The sequence below is a fragment of the Equus quagga genome, chromosome 22, assembly GCF_021613505.1.
Source record: "Equus quagga isolate Etosha38 chromosome 22, UCLA_HA_Equagga_1.0, whole genome shotgun sequence".
Classification (NCBI taxonomy): Eukaryota; Metazoa; Chordata; class Mammalia; order Perissodactyla; family Equidae; genus Equus; species Equus quagga.
The window spans coordinates 1290085-1308936 of NC_060288.1; the positions used below are offsets into that span (position 1 = coordinate 1290085).

Below are 18852 nucleotides of genomic sequence, written 5' to 3' on the forward strand. Positions count from 1 at the left end.
TTTTGTCACCTAATCTGCTGGTAAACCTTGATGACTATGTCTTCCTGAATCTTCTCTTTAGTATAGCTTCCCTGAAGTGCGGCGTGGGGCTTGTGGCGTTTCCTGTCCGCTCTTCCATTTTGTTGGAGGATGATGTTTTTTCACATTCTTGCCTGGAATCCCTTTAGAGTGGAATCGGGCCTGTGGTACTTGGGCAGAAGAGGCCTTTACTGAGTGGGGAATGGAGGATTTAGCTTGGCTTATCTGAAGCTCAGATTCTCCTTTTACGTGGTGATGTCGCCTCCTAGGGCTATGGCAGGGGCACCTGTATAAACGGGTCTGTTTCCTCCCCGATTGTGAGCCCCTTCCATGGGGGATGGAGACTGTGTTCTTTCCCTTTGAATCTCTCACAGCACCCACCACAGGGGTTTGCACAGTGTCTATACTGAGTAGATGTTTGAATTCAGTTACAGTGATAAGCACATTCTTTGTATGTGTAGGTACCGTATAAATCAAGTTCACAACTTTAACACACAAACTGATTCCTTCTCATCTCTCTATATGTGAGTTGATTATTTTGTGATGAAAAACCCTGAAGTAGGTTTTTTAACTTGAACTTTGTAATATGATAGATAATTTGCCATGACAATTTTTGGAAAGAAACGGTATGTAAAGTATGTGCATTTAAAATTGAAAATGCGTTTCTTCCATCATTTGTGTAACCATCGGGTACATAATTCTAAGTTTCAGTTGGTTCCTCCTGAGAACTTACAAGAGAATACGTACACAGCTGTACATATGTAGGATTAGACGGCTGCACAGGGTGCTTCCGTGCTGCATTGTCGGAGGGACTGTAAAAGAAGCTGGTAGGTTTGATGAAGCTCAGCAAACTCATTCTCCTTGAGGGCTGGTCACTGTTGGGCCTCCGGCCGTGCTTCCTGGCTTACCTGACTGCTGAGTCTCTGACTGCCTGTCTTCAGCTCAGACTCAGCATGTGCAGATGCGAGTTTCTGTAGGTCTGTGGCCCTGTCAAGTCCTGGGTGACTCTTGCTCTAGCTAATCCTTTTGATTCTTCCAGTGCAATTCTGATATCTTTGGTATATTACCTTTTATTTCCATTGCCACCACCCTAACCCATGGCTTCTAACTGAGTTTTTTGCCTGTAATATTTTTTTCAACCCTATAAATTACGGTCATAGCTTTCTAAAATATTGCTGTCGTCATTGCACTTAATTGAAGTATTGACTTCCTGGGTACCCAGAGTTGAACAATGTGCTGGGGTGGGGAGTACAAGCAGAGTGTGGGGAATGTGGGACCCCCTCCATTCAAGGGCATATAATTAGAGTTAGAGAGAAAAGTGCAAGGATTTATATAAGAGTTAAAAATCCAATATTAAGTGCTCTGCCTCAGACACGTGCACAATAGACATTCAAGGAAGGGTGTTGTCACCAGGGTCCCTGTAGTCAGGGAAAGATGTACAGAAAAGGTCGGCTGGAGGTGGGCTTTGAAGGGTGGTGGTACCTGACTCTCGAGTACGGGTCCTGGCCCCACCACTTACTAGCTTGGGCCCCGGGGCAGGTTCCCTCCCTACACGGGCTGACTCCAGAGTTCAAGTTCTTAACCACTAAGCTGCGATCTCGAAGCTGGCGCTGCACGACCTGTGGCTGTGCGTGGGTTCTAGATGTGCCCAGTCTGCATCTAGACACCTTCAGCGCTCGGGCAGTTAGCTTTGACTTCGGGCAGCTCGAACCCTCGGTCCCTTGCTGCCGGCTCTGAGCAGCCTTACAAATACTCTTTTCTGGACATTCCACAACATGAAAAAGGCTGGGAAGCATCGGTTTAAGGCCCCACTTCCTCATCTGTAGAATGGGGACAATAAGAGGGTTGTGCCTGACAGAGAAACGCTTCTAAATGCAGTCGGATGTGACTCTTAGCGTTTGGTTAGGTGGACGGAAGGTGAACACTGACGCCTTCCCCCGTGTGGATCGAGACCAGCTGGCTCAGCATGGCACTCGAGGCCTCCCCTCACCGCCAGTGCTGCGGCCGTCCAGGTTGTGTCTGTATTTCCTAACCCGCACCCACCTCCCTCAAGTAGATCACCTGAACTGATACACATTCCTTCCCCACATCTTTTTCTCCTCCTTTGAAAGCCCGTTTTCTCTTTTCCACACTCCAAACCCTTCCCCGCATAGGGCTTCGATTGGGACGACCTTCCTGCTGCAGCTGTGCCTGCTGGGTTCGCCTGCGCATTCCCCTGCGTTGTCAGTCACTCACTGCAGCATGCCACTTAGTCCTCTACTATATGTCCCGTCTGTCACTTTTTCTCTTCGGTGAGTTAGGAAGTGTCTTTAAGGCAAGGACATACTTCTTTTGGATGCCATTGCGCTGTTACACACCTTGGGGCCTTACTTAATGCTTGACTAATTTTCAAGTTTTATTTCTTTGGTTCTTTACAGCAAAGAATGAGTCATTGTTCCATCAAAGTCCTAGTCTTAGATTTACTCCAGGTTATGTCTCTTACATGCTCTGTCAAGGGGACAGTGCTGAGCACATACGAAGCACGGAGGCCAAGCTGCATGCCTGTGCACAGGTTGCCCAGGGGTAGGCTGCACGTATTTCAGTGTTATGTTGATCCGGTTTCAGTCAGAAAACTTCAGATCAGTTCCTTTTGGTCTTGTCTTCCTTAGATGACGTGTGAGAAGGTCCTTGATTTGATGTGCTACATGGTTCTCCCCTTTCAAGATGGAGGCAAGTCACAGGAGGAACCCTCAAAAATAAAGCCCAAATTTAGAAAAGGTACCATGACAAGTTTTACTCTTATTTGTAAAAAGAGCTTTAGGATTCAAAGCTGGGAAGTTTTACAGTTCCTCTGAGCTAATCCTGTGTGATCAGCAGGGCTTGACAATTGTGTGAAAAGGGAATCCCTTGCCAAGCTTTTCCTCAGCTCTCACTTCACAAGCAGCTGTGAACGCGTCTTTCTTCCAAGTTCTCTTCACCTCCTGAGCTCATCTCTGTGAAGAGTATCAGGGAACTCCTTTTTCTGTCTTTACCAGTTCTAGGAAAACTTGTAGATGATTAGTTAAGAAGTATCTCTTAGCATCTCCCTCTTGGGCTGTTTCGAGCCTCACCTCCCATTGCACATTGCTTGAAAACTGCATAAATTGGGTTGTAACGCTCACATAAGAAAGGAAGAAGGACACACTGTCACTGTTTAAGTTTCCACTGTAGAAGTTAGAAAAAGATAAGAAATTAAACTCAAAGAAAGTAGAAGACAGGAAGTAATAATGATAACAGCAGGAATCAGTGAAATAGAAAACGAAAGAGAGAAAGTTAATAAAGCCCAAAATTGTTTTTTGAAAAAAAATTGATAAACCCCTAACAAGATTGATGAGGAAGAAAGTGAACACAAATTACCAATATCAAGAATGGAAGAGGGAGTGTCACTACAGATCCGACTGAAATCAAAAGGACATTAAGAGAATAAGTGATGAATAACTTTATGCCAATAAATTCAACAATTTAGATGAAATGGAAAAATTCCTTGAAAAAACAACTTAGCAAAACTGACACAAAATGAAACAAAAAATCTGAATGTTGCTGTATCTATCAAAGACATTAAATTTATTATCAGAAACCTTCGCACAAAGAAAACTCCAGGTCCAAATGGCTTCACTTGTGAATTCTATCAAGCATTTAGGAAGAGATAACACCAAGCCTGCACACACTTTTTGAGAAAATGAGGAGGGAACACTTCCCAATTCAGTGTTTAAGGCCAGCACAACCCTGAGAGCAAAATCAAGTAAGAGCATTACGAGAAAAGAACATTAAAGGCCAGTATCTGTCATGAGTATAGATGCCAGAATCCTTACTGAAATGCTAGTGACTCGAATCCAGCAATAGATAAGAAGGATGATACACGTGGCCAAGTACACCAGGAATGCAGAGGTAGGTTAACATGGGCACGTCAGTCGCTGTAATTCACCACATAAACAGATTACAGCGGAAAAAATCATATGATTGTCTCCATAGATGCAGACAGAATTCAATCACATCCGCATTTATCGTTCATGATTTAAACAAATCTTAGCAAACTAGAAATGGAAGGAAACTACCTCAACATCATGCTTAACCATGAAATACTGAATGCCTCCCCAGGTGGGCACCTGTGCAGGGATGTCTGCTCACACCACTTCACTTCAGCACGCTGCAGATTCTGGCCAACACGGCAGGCAAGAACCAGAGAGAGAGGCTGAAAAATAGTGTCTTCATTCAGTTACCACTGTCTTTATCCATAGCTACGTGTTTGACTCCCTGGACAAGCCTAAGGAGTCTCTAAATAAAATAACATCAGAAAACATAAAATACTTAGGGGTAAATTCAATGAAAGGTGCAAAATCATGTTTGTAGATCGGAAGACTCAGTATTGTTAGGGTACCAGTTCTCCCCAAATGTCTCTGTAGAGGCAGTGCAATCCCAGTCAAAATCCCAGCAGACTCTTCTTTCAGGAGAATTGACAAGTTGATTCTGCAGTTTATATGGAAATAAATAGTTTTGAAAAAGACAAACAAAATTGGACAACTTACCCTACCTGATAGCAAGACTTGCTATAAAGCTACAGTTATCCAGACAGTATTGGCATAAGAATGGGAAATTCAGAAACGGACCCACACAAATATGATCCAGTGACTTTAAATGAAGGCACCAGAGTAATTTAGTGGAGCGTGGAAAGCCTTTTCAACAAAGGTGCTAGAGCAAAGGGACTCCCTTGGAGAAAGAAGAGGGGTCCTCAACCCCTGCCTCTCAGTATGCACAAAAAGTAACCTGAGGTGGAGTGGAGACTAAATGGAAAAGCTAAAATAACACTTTTTAGAAAAAATATCTTTGCAACTGGTAGCAGGTAGATGTCTTAGGATACTAAAAACTTTCCAGAAGACAAAAGCATGACAGTTTTGATAATTACAGAAGCTCTTTGAGCTGCATGGGAGTTGATCATACTATTGAGTTTGCTTTGTATATGTTGGAAATTTTCAATAACAAAAGGTTTAACAAAAAAAGATAAGCCCAGACCCCTTCAAACTTATCTCTGTGGAACAGAAATAGGTCTGGTGGGTAAGACTTGGCCTAGCTGACATGAAGACTTATTTTTTTTCTTTTTAAACAATTAGAATATATGGGGGTTTTTTAAAAGATTTTAGTTCTTTTTTATTTTTTCTTCTCCCCAAAGCCCCCCAGTACATAGTGGTGTGTTCTAGTTGTGGGTCCTTCTAGTTGTGCTATGTGGCACACCACCTCAGCATGGCCCGATGAGCAGAACCAGGTCCGCGCCCAGGATCCGAACCAGTGAAACCCTGGGCCGCTGAAGCAGAGCGCACAAACTTAACCACTCAGCCGTGGGGCCGGCCCCAAGACTTATTTTAAAGCTACACTAATTAAGAAAGCATACTATTGGTATAGGGATTGACCAGTGGAACAGAATAGAGAAACAGGTGGCATTATAATTCAATGGGGAAGAGTGAATTTATCCCGTAAGTGGTACTGGGACAATTGATAATCCAAATAGAAAAACAATACCAATAGAAATGAGATCACTCCTTCATTCATACAAAAATCTTTTAAATTTTAAGATTTAAATATGAAAACTAAACCGTTTAAACTTTTAGAAGATCTTTGTGCCTTTCAATTAGAGAGGGATTTAGCCTACAAAGAGCACACAACATAAAGGAAAAGATTGGTGAATCTGATCACATTAAAATTAAAATAGCAACAAGATATTATGATCAAAGTGAAAAGATAAGCCACAGACTACAAGAAAATTGTCTAGCATGTATAATCAACAAAAACGTAATATCCAGGATTTTCAAAGAGTTCCTTCAAACCAGTAAGAAACAAATGACTAACCCCCCCATAGAAAAATATGAACAAGAAGCAGAAGCAGAAATCCAAATGGTCAGAAACTATTTGAAATGATTCTCAACCTGTTAGTAATTTGGGAAATTTAGATTAAAACCATAAGCTACAATTTCACATACATCAGAATGCAAAGGTTGAAGAGGGGAGGTGCTGACTGTCAGGATGTGAAGACACACGTTGCCCACGTGCTTCTGGAAGCTGTACAGATTCCTCCAGTCACTTTGGAGATCAGTCTGGCAGGACCAAGTTGAACATCTCATCTCCCGGTTCTGTCCCTCTGGATCGGTGATTGTCAAATTTGGGTCCTCCCCCACTGGGAAATGAATTTCAACCAGAAATTTTTCTTTCTAATGAGATAGACTATAATAATATTGTCAAAATGAGTGCATCTCCAGTAAAAAGGGTAAATTTTATTTCATGAACCCTTCGTTTTAGATATATAAACATGTAAGTGTGTGTGTACAGGATCCCCATGTAAAAAGTGTATTCCTTTCTTGCCCTTGGGGTAGAGAAGGATTTAGGATGTAAAGAGCACACATCATAAAGGAAAGGATTAAGGTCTTGGTTTGAAAAATCATTACCTAAAGTTTTTTCCACAAGTGCACAAGAAAATATATATAAGAATGTTTATTTCAGAAGTGTTTGTAGTATTGAAAAATTGGAAATCTCGATGTCTACCATAAAAGAATGGCTAGATCAATTGTGGTATATGTAAACAACAGGATGCTATGTAACATTGAAAATCAATGAACTAGAGCTACAGATGTTAGTCTCAAAAATGCAGCTTTCAGAAGGATACATACAATATGACACCGTTTATGTATTAGGCATTCCTCTGTTCGTGATACAAATTTCTGTGTTAAAAGTAGGTAATATAAAAGGGAATGAAAAGCACCACATTCAGAACAATGGTTACCTCTAGGGAGGGAGGAAGAAATTGGGATCGGAAAAGGTACACAAGAGACTTCAGCTAAATTTGTGATACTTTATATTAAAATCTTTAAAAATTAAAGCAAACGTTAACATTTCATAAAGCTGAGTGGTAAGCACACTGGCGTTTGTAATATTCTGTGTAGGTAATTGTTTATATATTTGAAATGTTTTATAATAAGTATTTAAGCAAGTTTTGGAAAGAAGATTGATAAATCCAGAGACCATTCAAAAAACAATTTCACCATCACCACATATAATTATGGTTTAGCTATGTTTGAAATCATGACTGTTGCTTTTTTTTTTAAGTAAAGCATCTTAGACGTTTGCTTTTCGAAACTGTTTTCTTTATAATAATGAGCATATTGTGGGCTTTTGTTAGGTTCGGATCTGAAGCTTCTGCCTTGTACCAGCAAGGCTCTCATGCCGTACTGCCTGCATTTGATGTTAGCTTGTTTTAAGGTAAGCGTCAAGTTGATCAGCGTGAAAGAAATTTAATTTGGACTGTTGTTCTGATGCTCTGGAACAGCTTGAATAGAGAGGCTTGAGAATGGATGTTAGTTTAGTCCTTTGACAGTGCAGGTTGGTAGAGTGAGGAAAGCACATGGCCTAGGAATTGAGAAATGTTTATAAATCTCTGCACTAGGCAGAGCGGAGTAGGGAGCGATCCCCATCCTCGAAAAGTCTGCAGATACTGGTGGAGAATACGCAAATAACCTTGCTTGTGGCATGGTCAGTAATTTTACAAATTAATATACAAGTCAATATATTAGCTACCGAAGAAGGGCATACACGTTCTGTTGGGTTCATAGAGGGGTGGTGAGTTTATCATCATGAAGATGTGGTGGGCTTTAGGATGAACAGCAGAGCTGGGGGAGTTTCGGGACTTTGGGAAGAAGCCAGGCCCTTGGCTGCAGGCCGAGTAGAGCCTTCGAGTCGACAGGCTTGACTGTCTCCTCAGGGTCTGAGCAGGAGAGCAGCAGGGTTGGGTCTCCACATCAGCGCAGTAATTCCCACACACAACTCATCATCAGAATCGCTTGGGGTGATAGAAACGGTTTGAAGTGTGATTTTAGGCCTAGCTGCATATTTAAAACAAAAGGTCCTTTGGCCGTTTCTCCAGTTCACACTCCTGCTTCCTTCCTGGCTACTCACTGCCTTTCTTTCACCCCAGTGCCATGTTCTCAAACCCCTCTCTCCTCGCTGGCTTCTTACCCACCCTCCACTCCCGACTGTTTCCTTAAGAGAATTCCCCAGATTCTTCTCTCTGTTACAGAGAACCACTGTGCTTTCTCTCGCCCTTATTCCCAGATTCACAGCCTCAGGCCCAGCCTGCACGTCCAGCTCCCATCAAGATGCTCAGACGAACACACTTCCAGTGACCCCAGTCCCAGCACGGGGGAACCGAGGCCTCCCTGGTTAGCCCCCCACCCCCAGGAAGCAGTTGGGATGTTTGCAGGGCAAGTTCGCTTGCTGCTCCGTGCCCTTCTCCCTCTGAGGACCTTTGTCCCACATTTTCACTAGCAGCGTGTTTTTAAGAGTGATGTTTGGTGTGTTTAGATTACTCCGTGATTTCCTCTTCCTTCTGTGTCTGCATGAATCCTTCTCTTACAGCTCAGAGCTTTCACGGACAGCAGGGATGACATGGCCCTGGGGCACGTGATCGTATTGCTTCAGCAAGAGTGGCCACGGGGAGAGAATCTTTTCTTGAAAGCCGTCAATAAGATTTGCCAACAAGGAAACTTCCAATATGAGAATTTTTTCAATTATGTTACAAGTATCCTTTTTCTTACTTAAGCATAAGAAGTTCTGATTTTTTTTTTTTAAGAACGAATGCATTGTACTAAAAGGAATGAAGCATTCTGGGTAGAAATAGTGGTTTTCGCTATTTAGGGGGATAAAAGAAAGAATGGTGATTAAAAATGTGACTGTGGCACTTGGTCTTGTGAAAGTCATAAAAGACTGGAAAGAGGTAATGCAGGAAATCAGGAATATCACCAACCCTGTTCCGTTTTCCACTTCCAGCAACTTCTAGGAAGGTACCCAAGATGCCCAAAGTAATAGCCTGCATCTTCCTGACAGGCCCAGAGAGGCTGGTTTGGCCATAGAATGTAATAGTTCATTGATCTTTGTCTATCAGAAGAGGGCCTCCTGGGCATTGACTGTCCCCTGGCATCAGTTGTTAGTGCACCATGCCATACCTGTCACAGCTGTTGCCGAGTACTCACAAAAGATGCTGCCCAAGCAAGCAGTTGCCTTCAGCGATGGGGAGTGTGGTATTTCATACTGTCTGTTAGGGAGAGGCCACCTGGAACCGAAGGTTACACGTCAGTTTGGTATTTATTCTTTGCTTAGCTTAATATAGTATTTTGAGTTGCAAGGAATCTGATATCCTTGTCCAAGTGCCTACAGCAATAGTTCTTAGCCTTTTGGGGGGATGCGACACCCCCAGTGCCAGTTTCATTTCTTATTAAGAAGACAAAAGATTTTGCTCTTATGCCCACATAGACTCTGCTTAATTTTCAGCTATATGAAAAACATGCTTGTCTTTGTGAGATGGCTTGGTTGGTATAGGAATCATTCATTTTGGAGTCAGACAGACCTGGGTTCCAGTACTGACTCTGCAGTTAGGGGGCTGGCCGTGGGCCAGTTCCCCGATCGCTGCGAGCCTGTTTCCTCTTCAGAGAGAGCGGGCACCTGGTTTTCACATGAGGTTAACCTGAATCTGGCCTGCAGATATTGATATGCTGGAGGAATTCGCCTACTTACGAACTCAGGAAGGTGGGAAGATTCATCTGGAGTTACTGCCCAATCAAGGGATGCTGATCAAGTAAGCGTGCTTTCTTTCGCTCTTCCACGCCCAGTGCTCAGCTTCTGTGTGCTCGTAGGAATGCTTGTAAATTTCTCTACCTTCAAACATTGAATAGAAAGGCATCCAAACCTGGTCTCTGTTTTGAAAGTAGATTTGATTCTGGGTACCTTTTGAAAAACTTGGCATTTCCTTAACTGTCTCTCTTAAAACATTGTTTAAATTGGAGTATTTCTGTCACTTTTGATACTTTTTCACTAGGTAAAGTCTCAATCATGGTACCTTTTCCTTTCCAAAATTTACAGACTGATTCAGTAAGTTTCTTATTAGACGTAGAGTGCTTTTAATTAAGAAAAGCCATGTGTAATCAAGGTTGTGCCGGGTTAGGAGAATTCATTAGGAAGCTGCAGACTTCGTTCAGGAACTGTCGTTGGCTGTCTGTATTTGGTGGAAGCGCTCCTAAGCAGTCCCCGTTGCTGACACAGCACGGAGAGAAGTAGCACACCTGCCCTGGCGATGAGGCCGGGCCCTTGGTCTCAGGCATGCACTCCCACACCCGGATGAAGTTAGTGACTACTGGTGGTTTTTAAACAGCTGACAGTCTTGCTTCTGCCCTTCAGTACTCACTGTAGTTTGGAGGATAGATCCTTTGTGCTGTAAATGCCACGTGTAGTTTTATTTTCACACTGCCTCCTCTGTGTCCTGCATATTCAGTGTGTCTGTAAGTCAATGTAAGTCACGCAAGAGACAACCCTGAGCGAGAAGAGACTGTTGCTAAGGCTGAAAACATTTTCCTTTTTCTGTCAATTGTGAGATGAATGAGTTTTCAGTTGTTGAAAGCAAAAATCCACAACTTGTTCTGTCTTTGCAGAGTCTTGGAAATGTTGAGAGAGGGAAGTAAGAGAGGCTCATTCTCTTGTATAACCTCAGTAATTTGGTGCATAGCAAACGTGACTTATGTCCTATCAAGAATTGGCTGGTGGAATCCATTCTAAAGAAGAGGAAGATAAAGTGGGGTTCTTGTCTTTCATCTTGTAAATGTTATTAAACATTCTAAATATTTAAAATAAAAGAACAAATGCTCTTTTATGAAAACACAAGACAAGACCTTTCTACGTTAGGTTGCTTAGGCAAGATGGACTGCACATGCTCATCTTCCCATCGCCACTTACTCCCCTAAGACACTTAGTGAAAACCACAGGAAAAATAATTGCATCTTCAAAATATTCTTAACAGGGTTTGAGAATAAACATTACTTTTTGATATGAGAGCCTAGGTAACCCCTTTTGTGTTGTGATTTCTAGGTTTTGAGGCTGGATATACAAACATACCTTTAATAGCTTTTTAGTTAATTCCATTAACATTCACCATACAAATTCTAATATAGAGACAGCCTTAGTAGAATAACCCCATTCGCTTAGGATTAACCCTACAGTGGTCCTCCTTTTACTTCAGTAACACACAACCATTTGTGGAAATGGGAGAGAATGGATTGTCAAAAAATCAACAACTGAGGGGCCGGCCCGGTGGCACAGCACTTAAGTGCCCACGTTCTGCATCAGGGGCCTGGGGTTCGCTGGTTCAGATCCTGGGTGCAGACATGGCACTGCTTATCAGGCCATGCTGTGGTAGGCATCCCACATATAAAGTAGAGGAAGATGGGCACAGATGTTAGCTCAGGGCCAGTCTTCCTCAGCAAAAAGAGGAGGATTGGTGGTGGATGTTAGGTCAGGGCTAATCTTCCTCAAAAAAAAAAATAATAATTAACAATTGAGGGGCTGGCCTGGTGGCTTAGCAGTTAAATTTGCACACTCCGCATCAGGGGCCTGGGGTTCGCAGGTTCAGATCCCAGGCATGGACCTATATACCACTTATGAAGCCATGCTGTGGCAGGCATCTCACATGTGAAATAGAGGAAGATGGGCACAGATATTAGCTCAGGGCCAATCTTCCTGAGGGGAAAAAAAGAAAATCAACAGTTGAATCTCAAACTTCATTATACTGAAGTTTCTTCTTTAGCCCTTTTTTATTGAGCTGAATAGTGACATGGGTACATGCAGACAACCCCTAGGACAAGGGATGAAAGCAAGGGGGCATGGAACACCCCGGTGATAACACTGTAAGGGCAGAGATACAGAGCAGGCATTTCTGATGGCTTTGGAGGGATAATCTCATACTCCCACCATGGTCACTAGAGCCGTAATTTCTTCTGACTCCCTGTAGAAGACCATTAAGCCTCTTAGGGAACTGCTGTTCCGTCTGTTTGGAAGCAGGAATAGGGACTGTTCCCTCGTGAGCTGAGCCTGTAGGAATTCCCCCGTGCTCACTGTGTGAGTCTCAGAGCTCGTCTGAAAGCTGCAGTTCGGTTTCTTATGCCTCACTGCAGCGGGGAAGCATGCTGCGTAAGCCGGAACGCTCTTGCTAATCGAGGTATGGTTAGAATCTGTGTAAAACTATCTATATTCCTTTTCCCTTTGGGTTCCAAACAAGTTCTCTGAAGCCACTGCAGACCTTCTGGGTGGCCCCTCCTGTGAAAGGCAGAGATGTTGTGAGCAGTGCACAGCCCTGCCCTTGGGTAAGATTGTGAGTCTGTCCTAGTTGTGGCCTCTCGGATGCGAGCAGGTATGGTACCAACACTGAGGGCACTGGGGCCTGACCAGCGGAGGGGTAAGCTCGCTATTCGTTACGTAAACATTTTGCTCTTATGTATCTGAAAATAGAGAAATATTTTTATGCTGATATTTGCAGTATCTTAGTTGCATTAGACTGGTTGAAAATGGAAAACAGTGTTCCATGTCTGCTCTGAATAGAGTGGGTAATGATGTTCTGTGAAGTAATTACCCAGCTAATGTACTCAATCTTTGTTGTTACAGAATTCTGCAAAGCCGTGAGTCCCAGACTCTTTTCTCCCCCATCTGTTTCTTTTCTCAATATTTTTTAAAATTTAAACTCAGCCTTTCTTTATCAGAGACATTACCAGCCCCTCTTGTCCTCTCGGAAGGGCTCCTTCAATCTGGGGCTTCGTTCCTGTCAAAGATGGTTACAAAGTCAAGGTTTATTTCTGGCTTGGCTGGGCATAGTGGGGAGAGTGAAGGAGGCTGGATTTGAACCGTCTCTTCTCAAATGTAACCCCTCTCCCCATGGCCATCAGTTGCATCTCATCGTCCTCTTCCTCAGTGGTTGCTTTTTAACCAAATCTCAAGTGGGCTGAGCTCAGGGACCAGGAACCACGCTGCCTCTGGACGTGCTGGGAGCCGTGCTCGCTGGCTTCCGCCGTCCTGCCCCGGAGCTGTGGCAGGGGCCGGCTTGTGGAGGCTGGAGGCCTCGGGACGGTCCGCCCCGTCTCGAGCACTGTCTCCGGAGTGTTGTTTTTGCAGTGCAGGGGGAGTCGGTGTGGGTGTTTGAATGCTGCTGTTTGCTGTTTTAAAGGCCTTCTAGCCCTCCCATGGGGTTACTGCCGCAGGAATTCTTACCTGTGCTTCAGCCCAGCATACAGACTGCTGACAGGTACCAAGTGGAAAACACCTGCTCATAGTGTGCTGTTTGTCACGTTTCCTGCCCATGGTTTTCAGCTCTTTGTTCTCAGTGCTCTTTTTCATGCTTTATTTATTTTTTTAATTTGTTCTGCATTCCTTGGCAAACCATCTGGTTGTAATATTGTAACATTTCTTATTTTTTCCATAAGTTGCCAGTGTTTTTGTGTTTGATTTAAAAATCATTATGGATCTGGAAAAAAAAAGTTGTATAAAACTGTCTTAGATTAATTTCACATTAGATTAGGCACTAAATTGTGATTCTCTTTTGATAAAACATAAGGCATTCGGTCATAAATGTTTAAGGATGCTGAGACTTATTTTAAGCAGATTTTTGTTCTTGGGCTTTCCTGTTAGGGACCAGTGCTGGGGTTTTGGTCCAGACATGCGTTAGCACAGGGTTTTCCTGTCCCTGATACTGTCTTTTTAGACCCCACCCTCTGAACTGAAATATGTGTTAGGCTGGAGCGCCACTTTTATTAGCTGATTTATCCTGTTCTTAAACCACAAAAGCTAACTAATTCTCTCTTCCTCCAAGCTCACGGGGCGGGGGGTGGGCAGAGGCTCTGACAGAAGTATAGCTGAGCCGTGCAGCTCCTGTGTGCGGAGACAGCACCGCTGAGCGCTGCCGGCGGGACCCAGCATCCTTACACTTCCCTCATCCTGAGGGGAGATGTGGCTCTGGGCCGTCGGTGCCCTTTAGCTTACTCTCTGCAGATATCGGTCTCTTTTGGTTGGTCAGAGGGCTGGCTCCTGTTTGGGGTTGCCGTCTGGGACCCAGAAGAGCCGTTTCTGGGGCTGCATAAAAAAGTCTGTGTCTGCTCCCAGTGGGCCTCAGCCTTGGCCTCACTGACACTGTGTCCCCTTACTGAGCTAACCATGGACTTGACCAGAAACGCCCACCGAGAGCTGTGCCTTTTCTCCTCGGCGCTGCCGCCTCCCTGCGCAGTGCTCTGAGATGTCCGTGGGCACGGAAGGGTGTCCTGGAGTATCTTTACTAGTCTAGCAAAGCTTGGGGGTTTTTCTTCTGTTGCATTGCAACGTTATGACTTCTGTTATTTTATCTGATAATACAAGTTTTAAAAAACAGAAACATTTTAGAGTGGTTTCAACAGTTTTATTTTGGCCAATTCATAAAGATCTCATCTTAATCCTTGTCACTGTGTCTGAGGGAAGCTAAGCAGGAGGGCCGGGAGTGGAGGTGGCTTCTGTCTGTCTCAGTTCCCAGGTCACTGTGCTAACACTTGCAACTCCTTTCCTCTTCACTCAACCCACTGAGTTTTGCTAGACTTTTCTTTTCCTTTCTTCGTTTTGGTGCCTTCAGTTTTCTGGGAGTTCCTTCTTTAAAGCACACCTTTTGGGGCTGTAGTTAGAGACCTTGCCTTTGCCCCCACTGACCTTTCCACAGACATACCGGTCTCCTGAGCTTGAGGACCACCTCTGGTCTTCACTAGGCTTTTGCAGGCCGCTGACCACTCCAGTGATTCTGCTTCTCTCCCCCCACCTGTGCCAGACTCTTCTGGGTCCCCCACCTCCTCCTGCGGCTTCTCAGACAGACGTGAGTCTGGATGGGCTCAGTGCCTGGAGGAGCTGCCCGTCCGGGGGTTGGGGAGGGGGCGCGTTGTGCTCAGGCACTGTGCACAGTCCCGAGCCTTTCTGAGCCTGTCACGGAGCACTGGCCCGAGGGTCTTGGACCCAAGCCCAGTTTGGTGGCAGGCTCATTGTGGTTTCCCTCCTCCCTTGCTGCTGCCTTTGCGGTTGGCGGGCCTGACTGGCCACAGCTGTGTGGCCAGTGTGGCTGTACCGAGTTGGCCCCAAATAACTGAATTGTGCACGAGTCGGCACAGGGGCGCATAACATCAGAGCTGCGGGAGTTCAGAAGCAAAGCAGATGGCATTTTACCAAACATTTAGATGTTTACAGTAGCCTTTTATTGAGTGATAAAGATGTCTCTCTAGCGTTCAGTCTTTCTAGAAGGAATGGGGCGGTTTGCTCGGGACTTTTCTTTTTTGACACATAGATTGAGGCAGCTTTATTCCTACCCCAGAGCCCGGCCGGCGATGCCGTGCTAACGGAGGTGTCCCTCTGTTTCCCTGTCGCTGCCCTCAGGCACCACACGGTCACACGGGGCATCACCAAGGGCGTGAAGGAGGACTTCCGCCTGGCCATGGAGCGCCAGGTGTCCCGCTGTGGGGAGAACCTGATGGCAGTGCTGCACAGATTCTGCGTCAACGAGAAGATCTTGCTCCTTCAGACTCTGGCCTGACCGGAGGCCTTTCTACCGGTGGCAGCTCTGAGCCATGTAATTTTGGGGGAAGACAAGCAAGCAGTGAAAAATGTTGCTGTTAACAACTCTTAAAGAGAAGAAAACCATCTGAGTTCTAATTCCTTGGTTGCCTAAAAGTAGTTCGCAAGAGTCTGAGAAGCTATTTTCTATTTTTGTCATTTTTTGTAGTTTTTGTAAAACAGAAGAATTAACCTGTTTTGTAAATAAAAATTATGCTAAGTTTGGGGTTGTTAAAAATTTATTTTAATTCTCATGAGTTTCTGAACAAGGGTGCACTTTACTTAAAAAGACATTCCTTCCATGACCTGAAGACTTTATTTTCCATAGTTAGGCTTTGGTAAATATGACATATCAGTGTAATGGTAGAGCGTTTCATTCGCAAGTTTTAATACCAAAACCTTTATGCTGAAATGAACTTGAGCGGCCTTCCACTGAAGGAGCCAGGGGCGGACTCTGCCCACAGCCCCGGCTGGAGTGGGGCGGGGCCTCCCATCCCGGTGCCAGCCTGGCTGAGCCCTGGCTCTGCCCGCCCTTTGCCTGCCCTGTACCGGGGACAACTTAGGCGCTCCGTGCCTCCAGCTTGGCGTTGGAAAGCAGGGATGATGGCTCCTCTCTGCAGCTTGTCGTGAAGACTGAGTGTGACTCCACGTGAGCTGTTTGAAAAAGCGCTGGCACATCTGAGTGCGGCCAGTGTCAGGGGTGTTTCTTTTGCTGTTCCTGAAATATATCAGGTAAACATCAAACAGATGTGTTTCTAGGGTCCATTTAAGAATGAAAGAGCTGGTTGGCTGGCCCCCTGGCCGAGCAGTTAAGTTCGTGCACTCTGCATCTGCAGCCCAGAGTTTCGCTGGTTCAGATCCTGGGCGCGGACCCAGCACTGCTCATCAGGCCACGCTGAGGCGGCATCCCACATGCCACAACTAGAAGGACTCACAGCTAAAAATATACAACTATGTACTGGGGGACTTTGGGGATGAAAGAGAAAAAGAGGAAGATTGGCAACAGATTTTAGCTCAGGACCAATTTTCCTCACCAAAAAGCATACTTGAAAGGAAAAAAAGAATGGAAGAGCTGAGAAGTTCAGTTACTTTGCATAAAAAGTATTAGAAGTCTTTTCTATGTAAGACCCTGTTGATAGATATATTGAATCAGTAAAGTAGGTTAATTAATAGGCATCTGATCTCAGAAAGTATTTCAACTGGCTCTAAACACTAGTTTGAAAGTGTCTGTCTGTCATAGAGTCAATTGCAAATAGACACACCGTCCTGTTGCTTGCATCGTGGAGTGTGTTCTCCCCCAACAGCTTTCAGAGTAAACCCTCTCCTACCTTTTGGTTTTATAACAACTTCCTCAGATAGTGTTTGGGGCAGCACACATCAAAACAAGCCTTTCTGATACCCAAATGTGCAGGCACCATATAAAAAAGGACCAGTCATCTTTTTTTTAAATCTAGTGGTGCCACTCCTGTGTGCAGAATTGCAGGGGAGGGCCCTAGAGGAAAATGGAAACCGGACTGCAGACCACTGGCACTTTGGGACCCATCCAAACCCCTGCACTGAGAGACTTGACCAGACCCCAGACTCCTTCCAAAAGCTTAAGGTGTGTCCCTGGATGACCCCAGCCGCCCTTAAAATGCCTGCCTGGGAAAGCTGCACGCTGCCGGGAGAATTGACTCTCGTTCCAGCCGAAGCGTGATGTGAGCAGCCAGTCCCTGAACCCGGTAGGAGCAGTTACTTAAGAAAGCTTGCAGTTAGAACTCCTCCTCTGCCCTTTGAGGTGTAAAACTGCCACCAAGCTGTTTCTTCAAGGAGTTGTCTCTTTGAAATGCAAACATCCAGGGAGGATAAGGGCCTCATTTCATGGGTACCTTGCTTCAAACTGCACCACTGTCTCCTGCCAGATCTGGGCGGCCTGATCGCATGGACCAACCCCCTTGGCACAGCCTGCCGTGTGTCAGGAAGCCCTGGCTCACACAGGGCCCTCTTCCCTACTGCCGTCACATTACTAGAAAGCCTGCCCTCCCCGCTCTGAGTCTGGCTGTGATGTCTTTGACGCAGGGCAGGTGTCACCTGTGATTTGTTAAACTGATACAAGCCGTCACCTGGGCAGAGCTGAAACAGACAGGGTTTGGATAGATGGAGGTACCAGTTTTGAAGCCAAATGACATTCAGAGTTTAATCAAATATCAGAAGAAAAACTGTCGCTTATCGAAGTGGAAGGGCATGACTACAAATAGAATAAAATACAAGAATCAACAACTAGCCATGAAAGGTGGGAAAAATCTGAAAAATAATTGAGTTCTATAAAGTCCCACTAGTGAGGACAGAATTCCACCAGAGCCCAAAACGGTAATGTACACTGGGAAGCCGTGTGCCCAGTGCTGCACGGGGAGGGCCAGCTGGCTGCGCAGCGCGGGATGGAATTCTGCAGAGGAGAGCCTGCGAGACAATGGCCTTTTGTTTGCGCAGTGTTCTGAGGGACCAAGGCCATTAGGTAAGGGGTATGAAGTCGGAGGCATCTTGTGACATAACGGAACATCCAGCACTTCCGTCAACTTTCAATTTGGAGATGCATGTAGCCTGGAGGAAAACGGCCTAACAATCACTGGTTCCAAGGGAAGACAGCCCACTTACTGCACTCTGGTGAAAACAGACCACAGAGAGCAGCTGAAGACAAATGCTGGCTGCGCGTTTTCTCGCCTGATTTCAAAATTAAAAGATGCGTTGGAAGCCTCAGAAGCTGGGATTATGCCAGACGCCGTGCTGTTACAGGGCCCTGGCACCCTGTTTAGCACTGTTAAAGGGCTAGCCCTGTTTCTTATAACTGATACAGAGAGCGCGTCCTGAAAGGCTGTTAAGGCAGTTTGATATGTTGAGAAATTTTCTCAAAGTCCATTGGTCTCCCCATTTATTTGGAAAACAATTACATTAAAGGAAAAATAAAAACTAGTATCTTAGCATCTCATTTAAGCTTATACTCCTGATACAGACCGGATTATTGTGCATTTATAAAATTGGCCAGTGAAAAGAGGTAAAGTGTAAGACAGCAGTTTATTCAATTAACTTATAAATATGAATTAGGAATCTGAGTACAAAAAGGAATAAACCACGTTGAATTATTACATCCCTACTCTAGAAGAGTGTCTCTGCTTTGTTACTTAAGGACCCCGCCCAATGTCCCTGTGAGATGCAGCCCGCCGTGTCAGCTGCAGTCCCATCAGTTCTCGCTGTCGTCCTGTGGCCACTTCCCGTACTGCCACTGGCTCCAGCACACACCGCGCCCTCCCGAAGGAGGGAGGTGGTCGCATCCTGACAGCCCTGCGCTTGGTCAATCTAGGCTCCCTTTCACTGCTGCTTTGGCAGGTCACGAGAAGCACCATTGAACAGCTTCTGGGAAGGGTTTTC

General features: G+C 45.0%; 1 protein-coding gene across 5 annotated transcripts in view; it reads left to right on the forward strand.

Annotated features, from left to right (window-relative positions):
- The window catches only part of INTS10 (integrator complex subunit 10), a 29205-nt gene extending 13531 nt beyond the window's left edge, over positions 1 to 15674 (forward strand). For 2 of the 5 annotated variants that reach the window (XM_046648496.1, XM_046648498.1), the window contains exons 13-18: positions 2667 to 2775; positions 7202 to 7281; positions 8434 to 8596; positions 9556 to 9649; positions 13058 to 13135; positions 15271 to 15674. In XM_046648496.1, the coding sequence (XP_046504452.1) occupies positions 2667 to 2775; positions 7202 to 7281; positions 8434 to 8596; positions 9556 to 9649; positions 13058 to 13135; positions 15271 to 15427 (681 nt within the window). In that variant the 3' untranslated portion in view covers positions 15428 to 15674. Of the gene's footprint in view, positions 1 to 2666; positions 2776 to 7201; positions 7282 to 8433; positions 8597 to 9555; positions 9650 to 10499; positions 11227 to 13057; positions 13136 to 15270 lie in introns of those variants that run through there. The other 3 variants (XM_046648497.1, XM_046648500.1, XM_046648499.1) reach the window with 2 other exon arrangements.
- Positions 15675 to 18852: the final 3178 nt, after the last annotated feature.